Genomic DNA, 17,838 nt, shown 5'->3' on the forward strand with positions numbered 1-17,838 from the left:
TCTAGAAAGAAAACGTGAATTGGAGTCTGATCTCTTTTCTGAATGTATTTATCTTCATTCATTCTTTACGAGGTTTTTGTTTCTAGTCCTTATCTTAAACATTGTTGTTGTTAAATTTTAAGCCTTTTTAATTCTGTGAAGGCCAAAAGTAGAAACCTAATAATCACACGTATATGTAAAAATAAAAAAAAGAAAGAAAACATGAATTAGAGATAATAATAAACAAAAATGTCTAATTTGATAATAGAGATGACATTTTTACTTCTAGCCCAAGCTCTATAGAAGCCACCTTACTAAGTTTGGGGAAGAACAGAGGTTTGGAAATATTTCCATTCTGTGATTTTGGTGTAAAAATGACTCATGGGTGTTGTCCAAGGCTGAGACTATGGTGATGAAGTGAGTCATTTACCTTGGGCACAAGATGTAAGGGGGCACCAAAAGTTCAGTAATCAAGCTAAATAACAAAATGCAACATTTTAAAAAGTGAAAATTAATTCAAATATCCACAATGAACAAAATATCGACAATTTAAATAAAGACCCGTATCTCCCCAAACGCTTGTATGCTTGACAGAACTTCTCAACCTCTTAAAAAAACTCTTCTGAGCAATTTATTCCAGAGTTTTGAACCCATTTGTTAAAAATACAAAAATGCACCATCTTCTGGATGACACCAGGCAAGATGGAAAACGGCTAATTGAATTTCAACAAAAAGTTTTGCACGGTTGGTGGATGGAACTGATAAAAATCGGACCTACATTAGGAAGAGCAGCCGGAGATGTACTTTCTTTAGAATCTACATCCTTGAGAGTTAACGCTTTTTTCAGGTTATAACGTCTATTAAAACGAAGTACAGAAAATAACCTGGACATTGAATCAGACATTTAATAACAATTTCACAATGTATTAACATTTCTTTTTAAACGAATGAGACCTAGTCAATTACAGTAAGTGCACTAAATATTTTTATGGGGGAGTCACAAGGATTTTTATACTATTAATATGAAAAATAACCCAGTTATTTTAAGTGTTTGTCATCTTTATCTTATCCTTTTTACATTTTACAAATGTTTTATAATTCTAGACATAGCAGGAAATGTATAGATCTTATGTAAGTATACTTATACTTTTTTTTCCCCTGAGGGGACGTACCATCAAAAAATGTTTGGAGAACCCAGATACAGGTAGTTCTGCTGTGGATATTAGGAATTTGGCAGCATTATATTATCTCAGCATGCTGTTAAGATCACTGTATTCACAAAAATCTTCAGGAAGGACGCTTTGCTGAGTCTTCATAATGAAAGGGGTAAGATTTGGAAAAATGACCATTGCAAAATTTAACATAACACATAAAAGAATGCTTACTCTCAGAGGACGTTAAAGTTCTCTAAAAACATTTTTAAAGAAGATCGTAAGTTGCAGCATACTGGAGTCCCGTTCTCGAAGGCCACCTGAGTCCCAGACTTGCTCTGTTGAAGAAGGAAGTTAGTTCCCTGGAAGGGAGAAGGGGAGCATTTCTCCATTTAGTTGAGGAGGGGATGGGGTTGGGGGTCCGTGATGACACCAATTCACTGGGGCAAAGAAGTGTTGTCTCCTCTAGCGGGAGATGGGACGTGAGGCCCTTCAGACCGGGGCCTTGAGGAGGATGGGCAAGGGGAAAAGAACGACAGGGGAGTAAAAAGGTAAATAACGCAGCCCATTCTGACTGGCAGGGCCGGAGCTGCGTCCCGAGGTGGAGGCCGAGCGGTAGCCCCTTCACTACCAGCACAAGGCTAGGGATACCGAAGCCGGGATGACGCGTAGGCGCTTGGCTAACAGGCAGCGAGAGAAGTATGAGCCAGAGCAGGGACTTTGGGCTTGAATCTTTTTGTGATGGGAAGGGAGTCGGAAGAGACCGAGAAGACATGGAGGACTGTGGGCCTGGCCCTTGCCCTCCCGGTAGAGGGAGTCCCGCGTAGACGGTCCAGCTTCCCTCGAATGAAAAGAGTTTGCATGCCCGCTTTACCGGTTTTGCACGTCCTAGGGCTAAGAGCTGAGTGATTAGCAGGGAGCGACAACTGCCTGTGCACCAAGGGCTCCGGCGCCGGGCTCGAAGCCCGAGCGGCCGAATTCTCGCGAGAGCGGCCGCCGCCATTTTTCCATTGATTGCGGTGAGCTGGGGGAGGGGCCGACGACGAAGGCGGCGGCGGCGGCAGCGGAGCCCTGGGTTGGTGTCTGCGCGCTGGTGTCTGAGGCCCAGGCTGAGGCCTCCGCGGTTGCCGGAGCGCAGGCGGCGGGGACGATGACTGCCGCTGCCTTTCTCTCCTGAGGCAGAGAGCCGCCGCCACCCTCCACCCTCCCCTGGCAGGGCGGAGAGGAGCGGCCGGAGTCTGAGCGATGGTGCCCGGCGAGGAGAACCAACTGGTCCCGAAAGAGGTGAGGGGCCAGCGGAGGAGGCTAGGCCCGAGGCCTGCGGCCGACCCAGGAGCGCAGGCCAGGCCCCCGGGCGGCTGCGGGCCCGGCGGGGGTGCGAGCTTGGCTGTCGGGGAGGAAGTGGGGTGCGATGGGGGAGGCGGTCAGGTGGGTGCGGCGAGCAGTTGGGAGACCCGCTGGGGCCAGGGGTCCGGGGAGCAGGACCTGCCCTCGGGTGTGTTGGGCTGGACGAATAAAGGAGCGGACGGGAGAATCCAGTGCTGCTTTTGGGCAGAAGATGGGCTTTAAGTACTCATTTAACGTGTCGAGCGGAGAAAGAGAGCGAGATGATTTCAGAGAAAACATTGTGGAACAGTTGCCGATGGACACGGCAGGGTGACGGTGCTGCTTCTGGTTTTGACAGTGGCGGTGTTTAGCTCTCCCGGCTTGTGAAATCTACACCCCTGTGTGATCTGTGGGAGGGCAGAGTTAACTGTTGCGACTTTCTTCAACTCATGTTACTTAGTAGTACTATTGGCCTGTCTAAATGGGGCCTACCAAAGATGGTTGAAAAGTAGTGAATGGGACTTTAACAGAAGGAGATAGGTGAACATTACCATATGGAGAGCTGAACTGTTTTCTTAAGGTTGGGTTGTATATGCCTATTTGAATGATTTCTTGAATTCTTAAAGCCAAGCGATATGAGAACCGACTTTTTTGGCTTCTCTGGTAGTAGTAGAATCCACCACTGGCCAGTGAATTTCAATATATTAATAGTATCTCTGTTGACTTTATAAATATCTTCAGTGTATTCAAACGTGTATTTTTAACTGGCCGATCATCGGGCTAATGCTTTGGATTTTTATTTCTCATACACCTTGAATAGTGGCAAGTGTTGGGTTGAAATTAGCCATGTAGAATGTTGGCATTTATGAGTGATTGTTACAAATTATCGATTTTTCTTTGCCTTTTAAGGTGTTCTGTAGTAATTCTTTGCTACTTTCTCAACCTCTGACACTATGCAAAAGTGATATTATTGGAGTTACATGATACAGATATTTTCCTATCAGTGGTAGTTGTTTTGCAAGGACAGTTTTTTTAAAAAGGCAGAGTTTAGTATGTCAGTATTTATTCATTAAGCATCACAATCTCTGCACAAGGCAGATAAACAGATGAATTAATCAGAACTTTTGTCTTGGGAACTAACTGTAGTTACTAAGAAAGGGAACAGTAGTATTTGTTGAGCTCCATTTAGGGGCTAGGTACTTTATTTACCACATAAGTAATTCTCCTGCAGGGAAGGAAGGGATAGGTGCTATAAGAAAGATACAAGCATGTATTTCCTTTTAGAGCTACATGTTGCTGGTTTTCAAAAAGTAAAATTAATCCTTTCTTAATCGTTGACCATTAGAAAATATTTTATAGGTGGAAATTAGCTTTAAGAAAATCAAGACTAGATTTATTTCCCGAATAATTTGATTTATAGAAAGTATGATACACAGCTTTGCAGAAACATACTCGTTTTGTAAAAACTAATACTGTAATGCTGCTTTTATCTTTTGGAACTTTAAAGACTAAATGCTTCTTTAAGACTAACTTCCTTATTTAAGGCTTCAAGTTTGTCACAACTTTTTTCCCCTACTTTTTCTGGACCATGTTCCTTTATTTTCTATTCCTAGTTTCGTCTTTAGCCGTCTTTTTCCCTGGTTTCTTTAATGATTCCTTCCATGTTACTTGGTAGTACTACTGGCCTGCCTAATGGGGCCTACCAAAGTACCGAGCATAGCACTCAAATCCTAAGGCTTGTCACATAAGGTCCTTGTTCTCTTTAGCTAGTAAATAGTTTTTTCTTATTTCATAGCCATACCCATTATTCGTCCAAGTGGTTCCCTCCACTCCCATATTTGCTTCTGGATTACTGGAAACTGTGCTCCTCCTCTTCTGAATTTTTTATAGCATTAAAAAAAACGATAATTCCTTGATTTTAGTAATGCTGCACTTTTCTGGTCATTTTCCTACTGGTTAGTCTTATCTGCCTGCTCATTTCATTAAGGCCTTTCTCTTCTTTTCTATGTTCTTAATTAGCACTTTTGTTTGATCTTTGAAGTTCTCTGACCGATCTTTTTAAGTAGTAGTAGAATCACACAGTGCTAAAGTTAAGAGAAAGCATAGTGAGCAAGTTAAACGCTTCACTTTACAGGTGAAAGAATTAGCTCCAGAGGATTGAGAATGACTTATTTGAGGACTGATAATGCACAAATGGCAGAGCTAGGACTAGAACTCACATTCCCCGCTGCTTTTTCCCTGATTATGCTCTATTTTATAGATTCCTCCAGGTAATATAGAGGCTCTGTAAGAATAGTTTATAACTCTCGCAAGTGCATGTACTATGCAAATAAATTGTGAAATTAAAAAATTTTTTGCACCTGTTCTAATGGCTATCATGTACAGTTTAGAGCACTGGTTCTCAATGTTCCTAATGTCCTGGCCTTTTAATACAGTTCTTGTGGGTCGTGACCCACAGGTTGAGAACCTCTCATTTAGAGGGTTTTTTGAGGAACTTTGTATAGGGATCCTCTTGATACATGAAAACATATGAAATTCAAATTTCAGTCCTGTAATAGTCATGCCATTTATTTACTATTTTCTATGGCTACAATGGCAGAGTTGAGTACTTACTGCAGAGACCATCTGCAAGATAAATTTTAAACAACTTAGCTGGGTATTCAAGGCCCAGTACAGTTGATTCTGGCTACAACCTGCCCTATTAGCTTATCTCTTCTCCCATGAAACAAGTTTTTAGTGTAGCTGAGCAGGTTTCTGTCTGACTTGCTTTACACTTACATGTGGGCTGTCCCCTTTTTCCTGCTTCTCTCCACCTGTTCGAAACCTTCATATTTTCCCCATAAGTATTTCATATCTCGTTGTAAAAAGCCTTTTGATCATTTTAATCTTAGGAATTTCTATCTCTGACTTTATATGTGAATATAATTTGTTGGACAATTAATAGTGTTTTGCAACATCTGTTACGGTCTCAAACTGTAATATACCTTTTGTATGTTATTTGTTGTATATTCTTGGACAGCGGAGATCTTTGTGCGTGTGCGTCTCTCTCTTGCTTTGCATTTTGTTTTGGTATGTATTATAGGTCTATGTCAGGTCCTAGAGCAGATACTCAGTAAATATTCATGATGTGGTCACAGGGTTGTAAACCCAATTAGAATTCTCATTATCCTGTGCTTGGAGATTTTTTGTAGCATCTTTAGCAAGCCAGTTCCCAACTTTTGCCTGAGTGCATACTTTCATGACTGACGTCTTAAAGGAGACCCCTTATTTTAAGTTTTTGAATTGAGAGGAGTCTTGCTGTTTTGTAATTGCAGTCTTTTGATAGTTGCCTCTGGACAATACAGAAATCCAAAGGGACAGCATTTTTCACCTTTGAGGTTAGGGGAGGGAGCAGGAGGGCTAACTCTCTGTGCTGAGCCTGAGCATCTTCAGCCCTTTAACAGTTGCTCTCTTTTGAACATAATCCAGAGTTTTTAATATTCCTCCTAAATTATACCCAGAAAGAGCAAAGAAAATGTGGTCTGTGGGGTGGACAACAAAGCTTTTTGCTTCACTGTTTCACTCTGCTCATATGTCTTTGTATTGTGGTATATTGATTTTGGCCTTGAGACCTCTTGCTTTTAATTATTGTTTGGTTGTTTTATTATTCTGTTTTCTTATAAGGATTTGTGATATTAACATTTATTGAGTACTCTGCATATCACTATACTCTACCACATAGGGAAAACTTAGAAGAGACAAAATTTATTCTTCTCTCAAAATTCATTCTTCTGTCAAGAAGAATGAGAGTATTGAATAGTATAATGAAGAATAAGGTATATATTTACTGAGGCTTTTAAAATAATACTTTATACTGGAATACCACTTAAAGTGGTATCTATGGAGTACATAAATATAAAAAACACAGAAATAATGAAAGGAAAAGAATATAAATATAAATTCCATACCACAGTGGATTTTTTTCTCTTCTCTTTTACTTGCAATAACCATTACTTTCATGTGGAACTGGTTTTGGCATTTAATAATGATGGTAATAATTATAGCCAGTATTTATTGGGCATTTATTTATATGACAGATACCGATAAATGTACTTTATGTGTATTAACTCACTTGAGCTTCACAGTAATCTCACGGTTATATAAAGGGCATCCCCAAATAATAAACAACTTGTTTTTCATTTCTATTGTCTGATTTTTGTAAAATCCATTCATCATTCTGTTGTCTGATTTCTTATAAAATCCATTCATCATTATCTACTATGGAATACATCAAATAAAATATTCTTTTTACTTTATTTCTCCTAATTAAATTACTTGAGGAAATGTGCTTCAGTTGTCATTCCTGTTTTTGATGATTCTTTGAAATGAGCCTTTTTCTTAAATTTAGAGTGTTGAGTCTTTACTGGTAAAAGGCAAGTTTGTCAAGTTTCACCTATCAATGCTTTAAATAAATAGAAGTGTTTAATAAAGATATTTTTGATATCACTAGAAATGTTTTTAAAAAAGCTGAATGCAGAGTTGTTTAAGATTTTGATTTTGTCAAGGAAAAATGGACAATTTAGGGCTCTATGCATTGAAAGATTAGAAAAAAAACACTCAAATATTAAGACTTTGCTGTTTCCGGATATTTGCATCATTAGGCTATATTTAGATTTTCTTTACATATTTCAAAAATGGGCAAGTAGGTTATTTTCAAAGAAGTTGAGATTTTCTGAATATAGTTTTTGAAGTAGTTATTTGCTTAATGTATTGTTTTTATAGTGCTCCTGGCCTTTATTTCCCCCCTCTGTTCTTGCTGTGTATATTTGCCTTGAGTAATCCGATCCATTTGTATGCCTTTAATCTTTGATTGTGATTTACACATTTGTGTCTCCAGCCTTGACCTCCCTTCTAGATTCGGATTTCCATCTGCATACTAGATCTCTCTACTTGATTGCACTCTAGAATCCACATATTAATTATAGGTAATATCAAGCTTATTTCTCTTCTCCCACCTGATTCTTAGTGTTCTCCTGTTTCAGTTAGTGTCATCACCATCTGTTTCTTTGCTTAAGTCAGTTTTTTGACTCCCCATCATTTCCTTTTTCTCACGTATCATTTGGAAATATCTCTGTACCCTTACCTTTCTCTCTGAGTTTCTGCTTCTATCTAATTACTTACTGTATTTTCTTACTCAAATGTAGCCCTTCTGAATGGTCACTCTGCTTCCAGGCTCTTTCTCCACAACTGCCAGAGCTACTTTCCAATACAGATGACAGTATGATTTGCCTGGTTTATTATTCTATTTGCAATCAAATAGAATACATACACTGAGGCAGGCAGGTTCGAACCTGGCATGGGCTTGCTAAACAATAATGAAAACTGCAGAAAAAAAATAGCTGGGTGTTGTGGTGGGCGCCTGTAGTCTCAGCTACTTGGGAGGCTGAGGCAGGAGAATCACATAAGCCCAAGCATTAGAGGTTGCTGTGAGCTGTGATGACACAGCACTCTACTGGGGGTGACATAGTGAGACTCTGTCTCAAAAAAAAAAAGAAAGAAAGAGAAAAAGAATAATAGGTACTACTTACAATACTATGTGCTAGACAGTATACTTACCAATTTACAATCATTATTACATTTAATCCATGTAACAGCCCTTTAAGGCAGCTATTTGTCTTCATTATCCATTTTATAGATGAAGAAACTAAGACTTAAAGAGATTAAGTAGCTTGCTTAAAGATATATAGCTTTTTCTAAATCATAGTGGCCTTTAACAGTAGTAAGTCCTTCATAATCTGACGTCAATTAATTTTTTTGGCCGGGGCTGGGTTTGAACCCACCACCTCTGGCATATGGGTCTGGCACCCTACTCCTTTGGGTCACAGGCACCACCCCTCAGTTGATTTTTTAAAATTTAATTTTTATCAACATTATATATGCACAAATTTAGTAAAGTTAAGGAGTTCTGCAGAACTACAGTCATATGTTATTTAGTGATAGGGATATGTGCTAAGAAATGTTTCGTTAGATTTGTTGTGTGAACATTATAGAGTGTATTGACACAAACCTAGATAGTGATAGCCTACTATATACCTAGGCTTTATGGTTTAGTCTGTTGCTTCTGAACTGGTACAGCATGTTACTATACTGAATACTGTATATAAGTGTAATGTAATGGTAAGTATGTATATGTCTAAGCACATCTAAACATAGAAAAGGCAGTCAAAATATGTTACTGTAGTCTTATGAGACTATTGTATGTGATCCATTATTGGCCAAAATGTAGTTATGTGGCCCCTAACTGTATTTATAAAAACAGTAATCTTCAGATTTCTCCTCTCCCTCATTTCAAGGTCTCCATCAATACTTACCTCCATTATTTCAGAATAGCATTTTTATAGTGCCCCTTCTTGAGTTTTCATTGTAAGGTATTATTTACTGACTTCCGACAATGGAAAATGAGGGCTCACCATTATCTCCAACCTAACACAGACACACTTCTCAACCCTGTTCAATCTTTTCATTGTTGGCATACTGTAAGTCATTTGGATATGTTTCAAAGTTTGTATCACTGTGACTATAAACTGTTCATAGCTGAGCCACGTTGTTTGCTATAATTATTTTCCTTTCCTGTATAACATTTTGTTTTCCCTGAGTTAATAATTTCTTTAAAATTTGTTTGCTTAGTTTTCTGTGCATTTATTAATTTAGCCAAGTGGTTAGTAACTGAGGGCCATTTTCTACCACTTGACAGTGTTTTGAGAGGGGAGGAGAGTAGGTGGGTACTACTGACATCTAGTGGGTAGAAGCCAGGTGTGCTACCAAACATCCCTCGCTATGGAGGATAGACTCTCAGAACAAAGAATTATTTGGCCCCAGTGTCAATACCAATGTGGAGAAGCCCTGAGTTGGCCCAAACCCTCTCTCAAGTATATAAATCTCCTCTTCTGTTCGAATCTCCCAATTTTGACTTTGTGAGTAACTCTTTCCCAGAGTCTTCTGTCCTGCTCTAGTTTGAATTTGTTAAATCTAAGAACTTTGTGCAGCTACAGTACTGGATTTGCTTTACTATCATCTTGGTGATTCTTCTCACTTCTGTCTTGTATTGGAGCCCTGTTGCTTATGCTTTCTTCTTCCTTAGTTTGATTTCTCATTTTGAAGGACCACTTTCAACAGTTTTCTGTATGCAGTATAATTTTTTAAAGACCTTAATGTCTGAAAATGTTTGTTTCTCCACTCTTATAGGTAGGTTTGGCTAGATCAAGAATTCTATGTCAAAATAATTTTTTCTCAGAATTTTGAAGACATTGCTCTATTGTCGTCTATTTTTCTGTGTCGCTGTTGAGATCAAATGTCTAGAAGACTCTTTTCCACTATATTGAACTTCTTTTTTTCTTTCTGGAAGCTTAGATACTCTTTGTTCCCAGAGTTCTGAAATTCAGGTATCATGTAGCTTGCTATAGATCTGTTTTTATCCATTTGCTAGGCTCAGGGTAGTCTTGTTTAATCTGGAATTTATCTCATCAGTTTGGGAAATTTTTCTTGAACACTTTTTTTTATTCCTTTCTTTTATTTTCTCTGTTCTTGTTCTCTGTTAAATTCCTGTTGTCTAGATGTTGTGCCCACTAACTGGTTTCTTAATTTTCTTGTCTGTTTTCATCTTTTTCTGTTTTTTTTTATTCTTTTTGGTAGACTTTTCTCAACTTTGCCTTCCAATTTGTCTGATGTTTTATTTCCAATATGTATAAATTTCCAAGCACTCTTTTTTTTCTGAAAAAAATTGAAATAATATCCTGTATTTGTTTTATGGACGGTCATGTCTTATCTCTTGTAGGAAATATTGGTAGTTTTCTTCTATGCTTATTTTTCCTTTCTTTCATATTTTCTTTTTCAGTTTGTTTGCTTTGGGCTTTTTCTTTTATATTAGTTGCTTTCCTTAGAGGTCTCATGATCCTTGCAAGTCTGTTTTTATTCAAGAGAGAAGCTTAAAACACTATATGGAAGCTTTGCCACTGGTGATTAGAATTTTCCCTGTAGGGTATATCTAATTTCCATATAGACTCCCAGCATCTTAGTTCATTTGGACTGCTAAAGCAAAAACCATAAACTAGTGGCTTATAAGCAACAAAAAGTTGTCACAGATCTGGAGGCTGGAAAGTTAAAGGTGCTGGCAGATCTGGTATCTGGTAAAGGTCTGCTTCCTGGCATCTTCTCACCGTGTTCTAGAGAAAGGGGACGAGATAGCTCTTTGGGACCTCTATTATAAGTGTATGAATCTCATTTACCAGGGCTCTGTCCTTATGATCCATATTGATATCTGTCCTCCTGATATCTGTCCATATCCATATCTGTCCTCCTGATATCATATTGGTGACTAAGGTCCAACATGAATTTTGGGGGAGTGGGGCAATACCCAGTGATACATCTTTTCTCTTGTGCTGGCTTGGTTTCCCTGGAAAGACTGAACCTTTGCCAGAAGAGAAAGGCTTGGGAACTGAGTAGAAAAAGGGGATATGGCTTGGCGCCTGTGGCTCAAGTGGCTAAGGCGCCAGCCACATACACCTAAGGTGGTGGGTTCAAATCCAGTCTGGGCCCGCCAAACAACAATGATAGCTGCAACCAACAAAATAGCCGGGTGTTGTGGCAGGCGCCTATGGTCCCAGCTGCTTGGGAGGCTGAGGCAGGAGACTCGCTTGAGCCCAGGAGTTGGAGGTTGCTGTGAGCTGTGATGCCATGGGCACTCTCCCCAGGGGGACAGCTTGAGGCTTTGTCTCAAAAAAAAAAAGGAAAAAGGGGATATAGGTTTTATTATTAAGTATGCAGATAAACTTTCACTTAATTCCTCAGTTTTCAGTATGGTACCCTTCAAATTTAACCGAGTGTGATGTCTTCTAGTCCAGATACCCTGCTGTATGGTTTGTCTTTAGTCAGAAAGGGTTGAAGAGTAGAAGAGGTGTCTGGGGTTATTACTCCTTCTTAGACTTGAGTCATTCTCCTAGTTTAGAGTCTGCCCTCACTCCTAGGGTATCAGAAACTTCCAGTTCCTGAGCCTCTTCGTTTTTTGCTTTTCTTTCTTTTTTAAAAAAATTTATATGTACAAGAGTTGCAGAAAGAATACAAAGTTCCCACATACCCTTCACCAGCTTCTCATTAGCTTAACATCTTATGTAACAATAGAATAATTATTAAAAGCAAGAAATTAACCTTAGTATAATACTGATTAACTGCCGTATAGGATTAGTCAGATTTTACCAGGTTTTCCTTATGATAACATTTGTGAGCAGAAATTTAAGAAGTGGGATATCTGCATAATGTCTGCTAGGTTTTTGCACTGTAAAGTGAGTATTTTCCCCTTTAATTATTACTTAATACTTTGAGACAATGCAGATATCTCGCTTCTTAAATTTCTGCTCACTAATGTTATCATTTGTCTTTGGATCTTGTTTGCAGCAATTTTATTACTGTGGCAGAATAGTAGTGATTTTTCCGTTTCCCTCATTATTTCTACATTTATTAATTGGAATTCTTCTGTGAAGACTTCTTCCTTCTCCCTTATTTATCTACTTAATCATTTTGATCAGTGTGGACTTCTGGGTATTTATTTTATTTTTTGGATTGTAATCCAATATTATCGTTATTTATCTTGTTCCAGTATTGTCTAACGAGAGCTCTTTCTGGTTGGCATGTGTGTTCATCCTTGCTTTTTGACCACTTGCTTACTTTCTAGCACTACGTAATGCTCTAGCCCATCTAATATTTTTCCTGCCCCAATCTTGGAATAAAACACTTCTCCCAGTAGTTTAGAGGTCTTTTGGTGTACTAAATGTAAATGCGATATGAACATGTGTCTTTGGCTTTCCTCTAAGCTTATGTGGGATTCAGCCTTCTCAGGTGTGTTTCTGTTACTTATGGGTTTATACTCCTTCAAAAATTTCTTTGCTTTTGTTTTAGATATATTTTGGGAGACATCAGAGCTAAATGCTTACATTTTAACCAGAAACTCTTAACTTAATGTATTTGCCTCCTGCACCAAGTCAATTTTGTTTGAACTACCTTCCCCTAGTTGCTTTTCCCCAGATGTTCTACAGGCGTTCATGTGTCACTTCTATGCGCTTGCCCTGAGTGAATATTATGAAGTATTTCTTTCTGCCACCAGTCTTTAAGAAATTTTAAATGGGTAAAATTTGCTTTTAAGTGAAAACTCCAATTTAAGTAATTAAGATCCTTGCCTCTTTTTTATTTCCCCTTTTGTGGATTAGTCACATTCATTTTTTTAGTCTTAGTGCCCAGGTACTGTAAATTTTTGCTAAACTGGGAGGGAAGAGGATTTATACATTTCCAGAGTAGTAGAGTACCATGGTAGCCCAAGTTGAAAAGATTACATCAAAAATAAGAGGTGTAGGCAGTGCCTGTGGCTCAGTGAGTAGGGTGCTGGCCCCATATACCGGAGGTGGCAGTTTCAAACCTGACCCTGGCCAAAAACTGCACTAAAAAAGCCCTAAATATTTAAACAAAAATAAAGGTTGCAAAAAGCTTTAAATGTATACTTAAATACCTACTATAAATTTAATTTTAAAAGACAACTGCATTTAAAACAAATTCATTGGTATTAAGAACCTTCTTCAATTAAGGCATCATGTTTAGGTGTCATGGTAATGAAGAGGCATATTTCTTTACGAAGTTTATTGCACAGATTGTAAAATGTTCTCTTCATGTATTGCTGGCTTAAAAATCTAATGTACAGAAATTCTTCATTGTAAAAGAAAAAAAGACTTTGGCAAAATGATTATGATCGGCCATGATGGCAAATGATTGACTAAAAAAAAAAAGAAGAAGTAATTTTTCAAATCCAAATTTTTAAAGAGCATGTTTTTTTCCCTGAGTGTAGTTTTCTACTGGCATAGTATAAGAAGGGATAGATAGAAGTGTAGTGTATGTAAAGAGATGTCTTCTGGGTACCCTACTACATACTTCCATTTAGTCTGTCTGTAGGTGTGGGAGCAACAACAATTGCCCTATTCTTTCATGTAATGGACCTATGCTAAACCGTGCATACATAAACTAGCCATGGAGAGGAACAGTTTCTTGTATGCAGAATTGTCGTTGATGTAACCTGCTGTTGAGAGATTACAGTTTTTTGAATATTATTGAGATACGTGTTTATAATTTTAATGTTTTATAAAATACGCTCTTAAAATTGTATCCAACCAGCAAAATCCAGCCTTTCTTCCTCCATGAAAAATACACCATTCTCTTAACTTGATTGCATTTTCCTAACCCTGAAATTCTAAGCACTGTCTTTGTCATTCAAAAAATTCTGTGTCTTTGTTTTAAGTTGTTATGTGTGTTAATGCTTTTGTTAGATTAGAAGTTCCTCAGAGTCAAAACACCACAGCCACAGTCCCTAGGTTCAGATACCAGCTGTGTGACCTTGGACAAGTTACTTAACCTTTCTGTACTTCAGTTAAATGAGGATAATTTTGCTTTCTAGCATTTTTGGGACAGTTAAGTGAGTTAATACATGTAATGTGTCTTGCAATAATAAGTACTCAATAGAAGTTAACTTTTACTCCCATCTGCTGTTATCTTTGTTACTATTGTGACCTTCCTTCTTATATTCTCCCTATGGACCAGCACAGTGTGCTGTACATTCTTGTCTAATAAATACTGAGTAAATGAACACAAAGTCATATTTTAGTTATGCTGGTTTTTTGAAGTTATAGTTCTGATTATAACCTGTCAGCTACATATCTCTACGTCTGTAGCACTAATCTTAAATAATTTTTAGATGTGACAGGTTCTCTTATATGGTCAAGTAAGACCTTTTGTTGCTGCTTTAATTGAGAATTGGAATATGTAACAAAGTGCAAGTCTTAAAAATAAAAGAAATTTTAAGTTGTTTAAGCTAATAAAGTCCTGAGAATAATTAGTTTAATATATACAGGTAGTTGTCAAAATAGCTTACTAGATTAACAGATTGCTTCTTTATAAGGATTTAGTTGATTATTCCATGTTAAGAATAGTTTGTTTCTGACAGATCTTTATGTGTTTGATAATTCTGATTTTCTATAACTCCAGTTGATGCGGATTCCCTTTCAGTTGTATTATTGATTATGCTTTAGATTTGATACTATGTAGTTGACTGGTATAATATGTGTGTATTAAATACATATAGTGGTTTTGCGGTAGAGAAAACTTAAATCAGGACTGTGAAGGGACATTAAGAAAAAGGTCTAGATTTAAGTATTTCTGTGTACAGTGAATCCAATACTTTTGGTAAGATTACAGATTTAACTTTAGGAAAATTGTGACTCTCACTTATGACTTGAGTGAAATATTCTAGTGTAACCAAAACATTGCAGTTTGACTATACCTTTTTGTTTCAAATGATATCTATTTTTATTTAATAATCAATACTTTAAATTTTTCTTAGTATTGGGTTTCCATGGCTCCTGATTCTGTAGAATTCTTTTAGTTAAGCATTGAGTTATAAGCTGTCAAGGACCAGAGACTCAAAGATGAATAAGGAGCACAACCTAGTTTTAAATGTTAGTCTAGTGGAAGAGACAGACATGTCACCAGACAGGGATATAATATGAAAATATTTTATGGGTCCAGAGAGGAGTAAAGGATGGCATAGCCAGCTTTATCTAGGGTATTCAGTGAGAATATCACATTTGAACTATATCACAAAGGATGACTTGATTATGTGGGGGGGGGGAAGCTTTTAATGAGAGGGAATAGCATTTAAAATGTGAAAGTTTGTAATGAATCTTATAATGTGGCAAAAAAATTAATGTAGCTGCATGGGGTTCCTGGGGTTGAATAAGAGAAGTTAACTCTGGCAGGTCTTGTTTGAAAATTCTGAAAACTTTGTTGCATGCTTAGAAGAGTTTAGATTTTTATTGTGTAGACGTAGGGGGCAAGAAATATATATATATATATATATATATACACACACACACACACACATATATATATTTGTCTAGAAAAAGTTAACAGATTTGTTAATAGTTGTTAAAAAGTTTAATTGCTGAAACTTGTTCATGGAAACATTTCTTACTTGCACGAGTGCTTTATGTCTCCCATGTTAATGTTAAAAATTTACATACCACTGAAAGTTGGGGGAAAACTTGCTAATACCTTATTCTCTCATCTGTTTTTTTTCATTTGCCTTCATATAATATGGCACTTTCTTGTTTATAAGAATAAAATGTTTTTCTCTTAGCACATTTTTCTCCTTTATCAGTTGTTTTGGCAGGATGTCCTTTGGCATAATTGTTACATGTTTGATATGGGTAAATAATATCAGTTGATGTCTTCAAATAAGCTAACCAGATAGGTCTCACTTGCCTCCTCCAGAAAAGTGTCATGAGTTGGACTCTGGGAGCGTAGACCTGTTTTGAAGTCCAGAGCAATTTTTCACATCTGATGATGTAAGGGAAGTTTGTGAATGTCCTGTTTCAATGTCCTGTTTTTGTTGTCAGACTAGAGTCTCACCTTGTTGCTCTTGGTAGAATGTCATGGCATCACAGCAACCTCAAACTCTTGGGTTCAAGCAGTTCTCCTGCCTCAGCCTCCCAGGTAGCTGGGACTACAGGTACCCACCACAACGCCTGGCTATTTTTTTTTTTTTTTAAATAAGATAAAGGGCTTTATTCACCAGCTGGGAGCTTACAGCATAGAAGAATTCCAAATGGCTGTGCTCCCTGACTGGCGTGGTCTTTCCTTTTTTATCGACAGTCAAAATGTTCCACTCCATAGGTACCCTTCTCATTGGCCAGTCTGAATCAAGCAGGAGATCCTATTCCAGCTCCTACAGAATGACAGGATTTCACAGAAAAGTTCCAGGAAGTTAAGTTTACAAATTCCCAAGAGCTGAGTCACTATGGAGAGGACCCTGCAGGTGTATCCTTGTGGTCTCCTTGAGAAGACCTGTTCTCCTAGACCTCACCTTCTCGGTTATCCTCTCTCATTCCCCCCTTTTGAGACTCCAATATATTTTAATTTGGGGTCTCAATACCTGCTTGTTTGTGCAATTGCCAATATTAATTACTTTTTAGCACTGAGGTTTTAGGGACTGTGACTCTTCTTGGGTTCTCTACTCAGGCTTTAATAGTACCGTGGTGGTGAACGCCCAGCTATTTTTAGAGATAAGGTCTCACTCTGGTTCAGGCTGGTCTTGAACTCGTGAGCTCAGGTGATTCACCCACCTCGGCCTCCCAGAATAATTATATATTTTCAAAATATATTATAAAGATAGTAACTGATAATTTCATAATAATACCTTTTGTAATTTATAGAACATTTTCAAGTTATCTTTTCTTTTTAGTCAGAAAGACCATGTGGAGGTATATTCACTTTTAATACTCTAAGAGTCAGCAATAAGTTCAGACTTTACTTAGGGTGATACATCTAAAAGAAAAGCAGGCCTGGAGCCTATAACATAGTGGTTCCAGCACCAGCCACGTGCACCAAGGCTGGCAAGTTCGAGCCCAGCCTAGGCCAGCTAACCAACAATGACAACTGCAACAACAACAACAAAATAGCCAGGCGTTGTAGCGGGTGCCTGTAGTCCCAGCTACTTGGGAGGGTGAGGCAAAGAATCGCTTGAGCCCAAGAGTTTGAGGTTGCTATGAGCTTGACACAACGGCACTCATCAAGGGTAACATAGTGAGAGACTATCTCAAAAATAAATAAATAAATAAATGAAAAGCAGCCACCTTAGCCTGAGGATTCTAGCCTCGATCTTTTGACTCTGCAGTCTATTGTTCTTGTACCATTGGCCGCTCCAATAGGAAATAAACAATCTTAAATAGTGTCCAGTAACTTTAACATTTTTTTTTCAGTTGTATAATTTCATGTTCAGAGTAACATAAGAATGTAATATTCTTACTTTAAAACAAGTCCATGCTTTTGAATAAAATGCATGGTAACAAATAATATAAATAAGCTGCTTTGATTCAGTAATAATGCAGTAGAACATTTAAAACGTATAAACAAGTCAGTTCACAAGCTGAGTCACTGCTTGTCAACAACAGCCTACTCACAGAGGAAATCTTAGCTGTAATCAAAAATAAAGGTAAAGGAATAGTAAAGGACATATTATTTTGCCTCCTTAGTTTTAGTTTCTAAGTTTAGATACCTACAGTATATTATTAGTGGGTTACCCATTACCAATACTAGGACAAATATTAAAATAAGTAAGGTAGAAATAAGAAGAGTCTTAAGATGAAAGTGGGAGGGAAACTAATGCCATTGTAGTTTTAATGACACTAACATGTCAACGTTATAATGTCATAAGACCTGTATTAGGAGTAACTTTGGACAAGTCACTTCAGGTTTCTGAATTTCTTTTTTTTCAACTTTAAAGTCAGAAACTTGGTCTGATGTTCAAAGGTCC

At 37.7% G+C, this 17,838-nt stretch overlaps 1 protein-coding gene across 4 annotated transcripts in view; it reads left to right on the forward strand.

The window, feature by feature from the left end:
* The first annotated feature begins 1,651 nt into the window (after window positions 1-1,651).
* The window catches only part of USP47 (ubiquitin specific peptidase 47), a 115,940-nt gene continuing 99,753 nt past the window's right edge, over window positions 1,652-17,838 (forward strand). For 2 of the 4 annotated variants that reach the window (XM_012803579.2, XM_023515959.1), the window contains exon 1: window positions 1,652-2,414. In XM_012803579.2, the coding sequence (XP_012659033.1) occupies window positions 2,376-2,414 (39 nt within the window). In that variant the 5' untranslated portion in view covers window positions 1,652-2,375. The remainder of the gene's footprint in view (window positions 2,415-17,838) is intronic. The other 2 variants (XM_023515936.1, XM_023515985.1) reach the window with 2 other exon arrangements.

Source organism: Otolemur garnettii, unplaced genomic scaffold, assembly GCF_000181295.1.
Source record: "Otolemur garnettii isolate 467f Iridium unplaced genomic scaffold, OtoGar3 scaffold00001, whole genome shotgun sequence".
Taxonomy (NCBI): domain Eukaryota; kingdom Metazoa; phylum Chordata; class Mammalia; order Primates; family Galagidae; genus Otolemur; species Otolemur garnettii.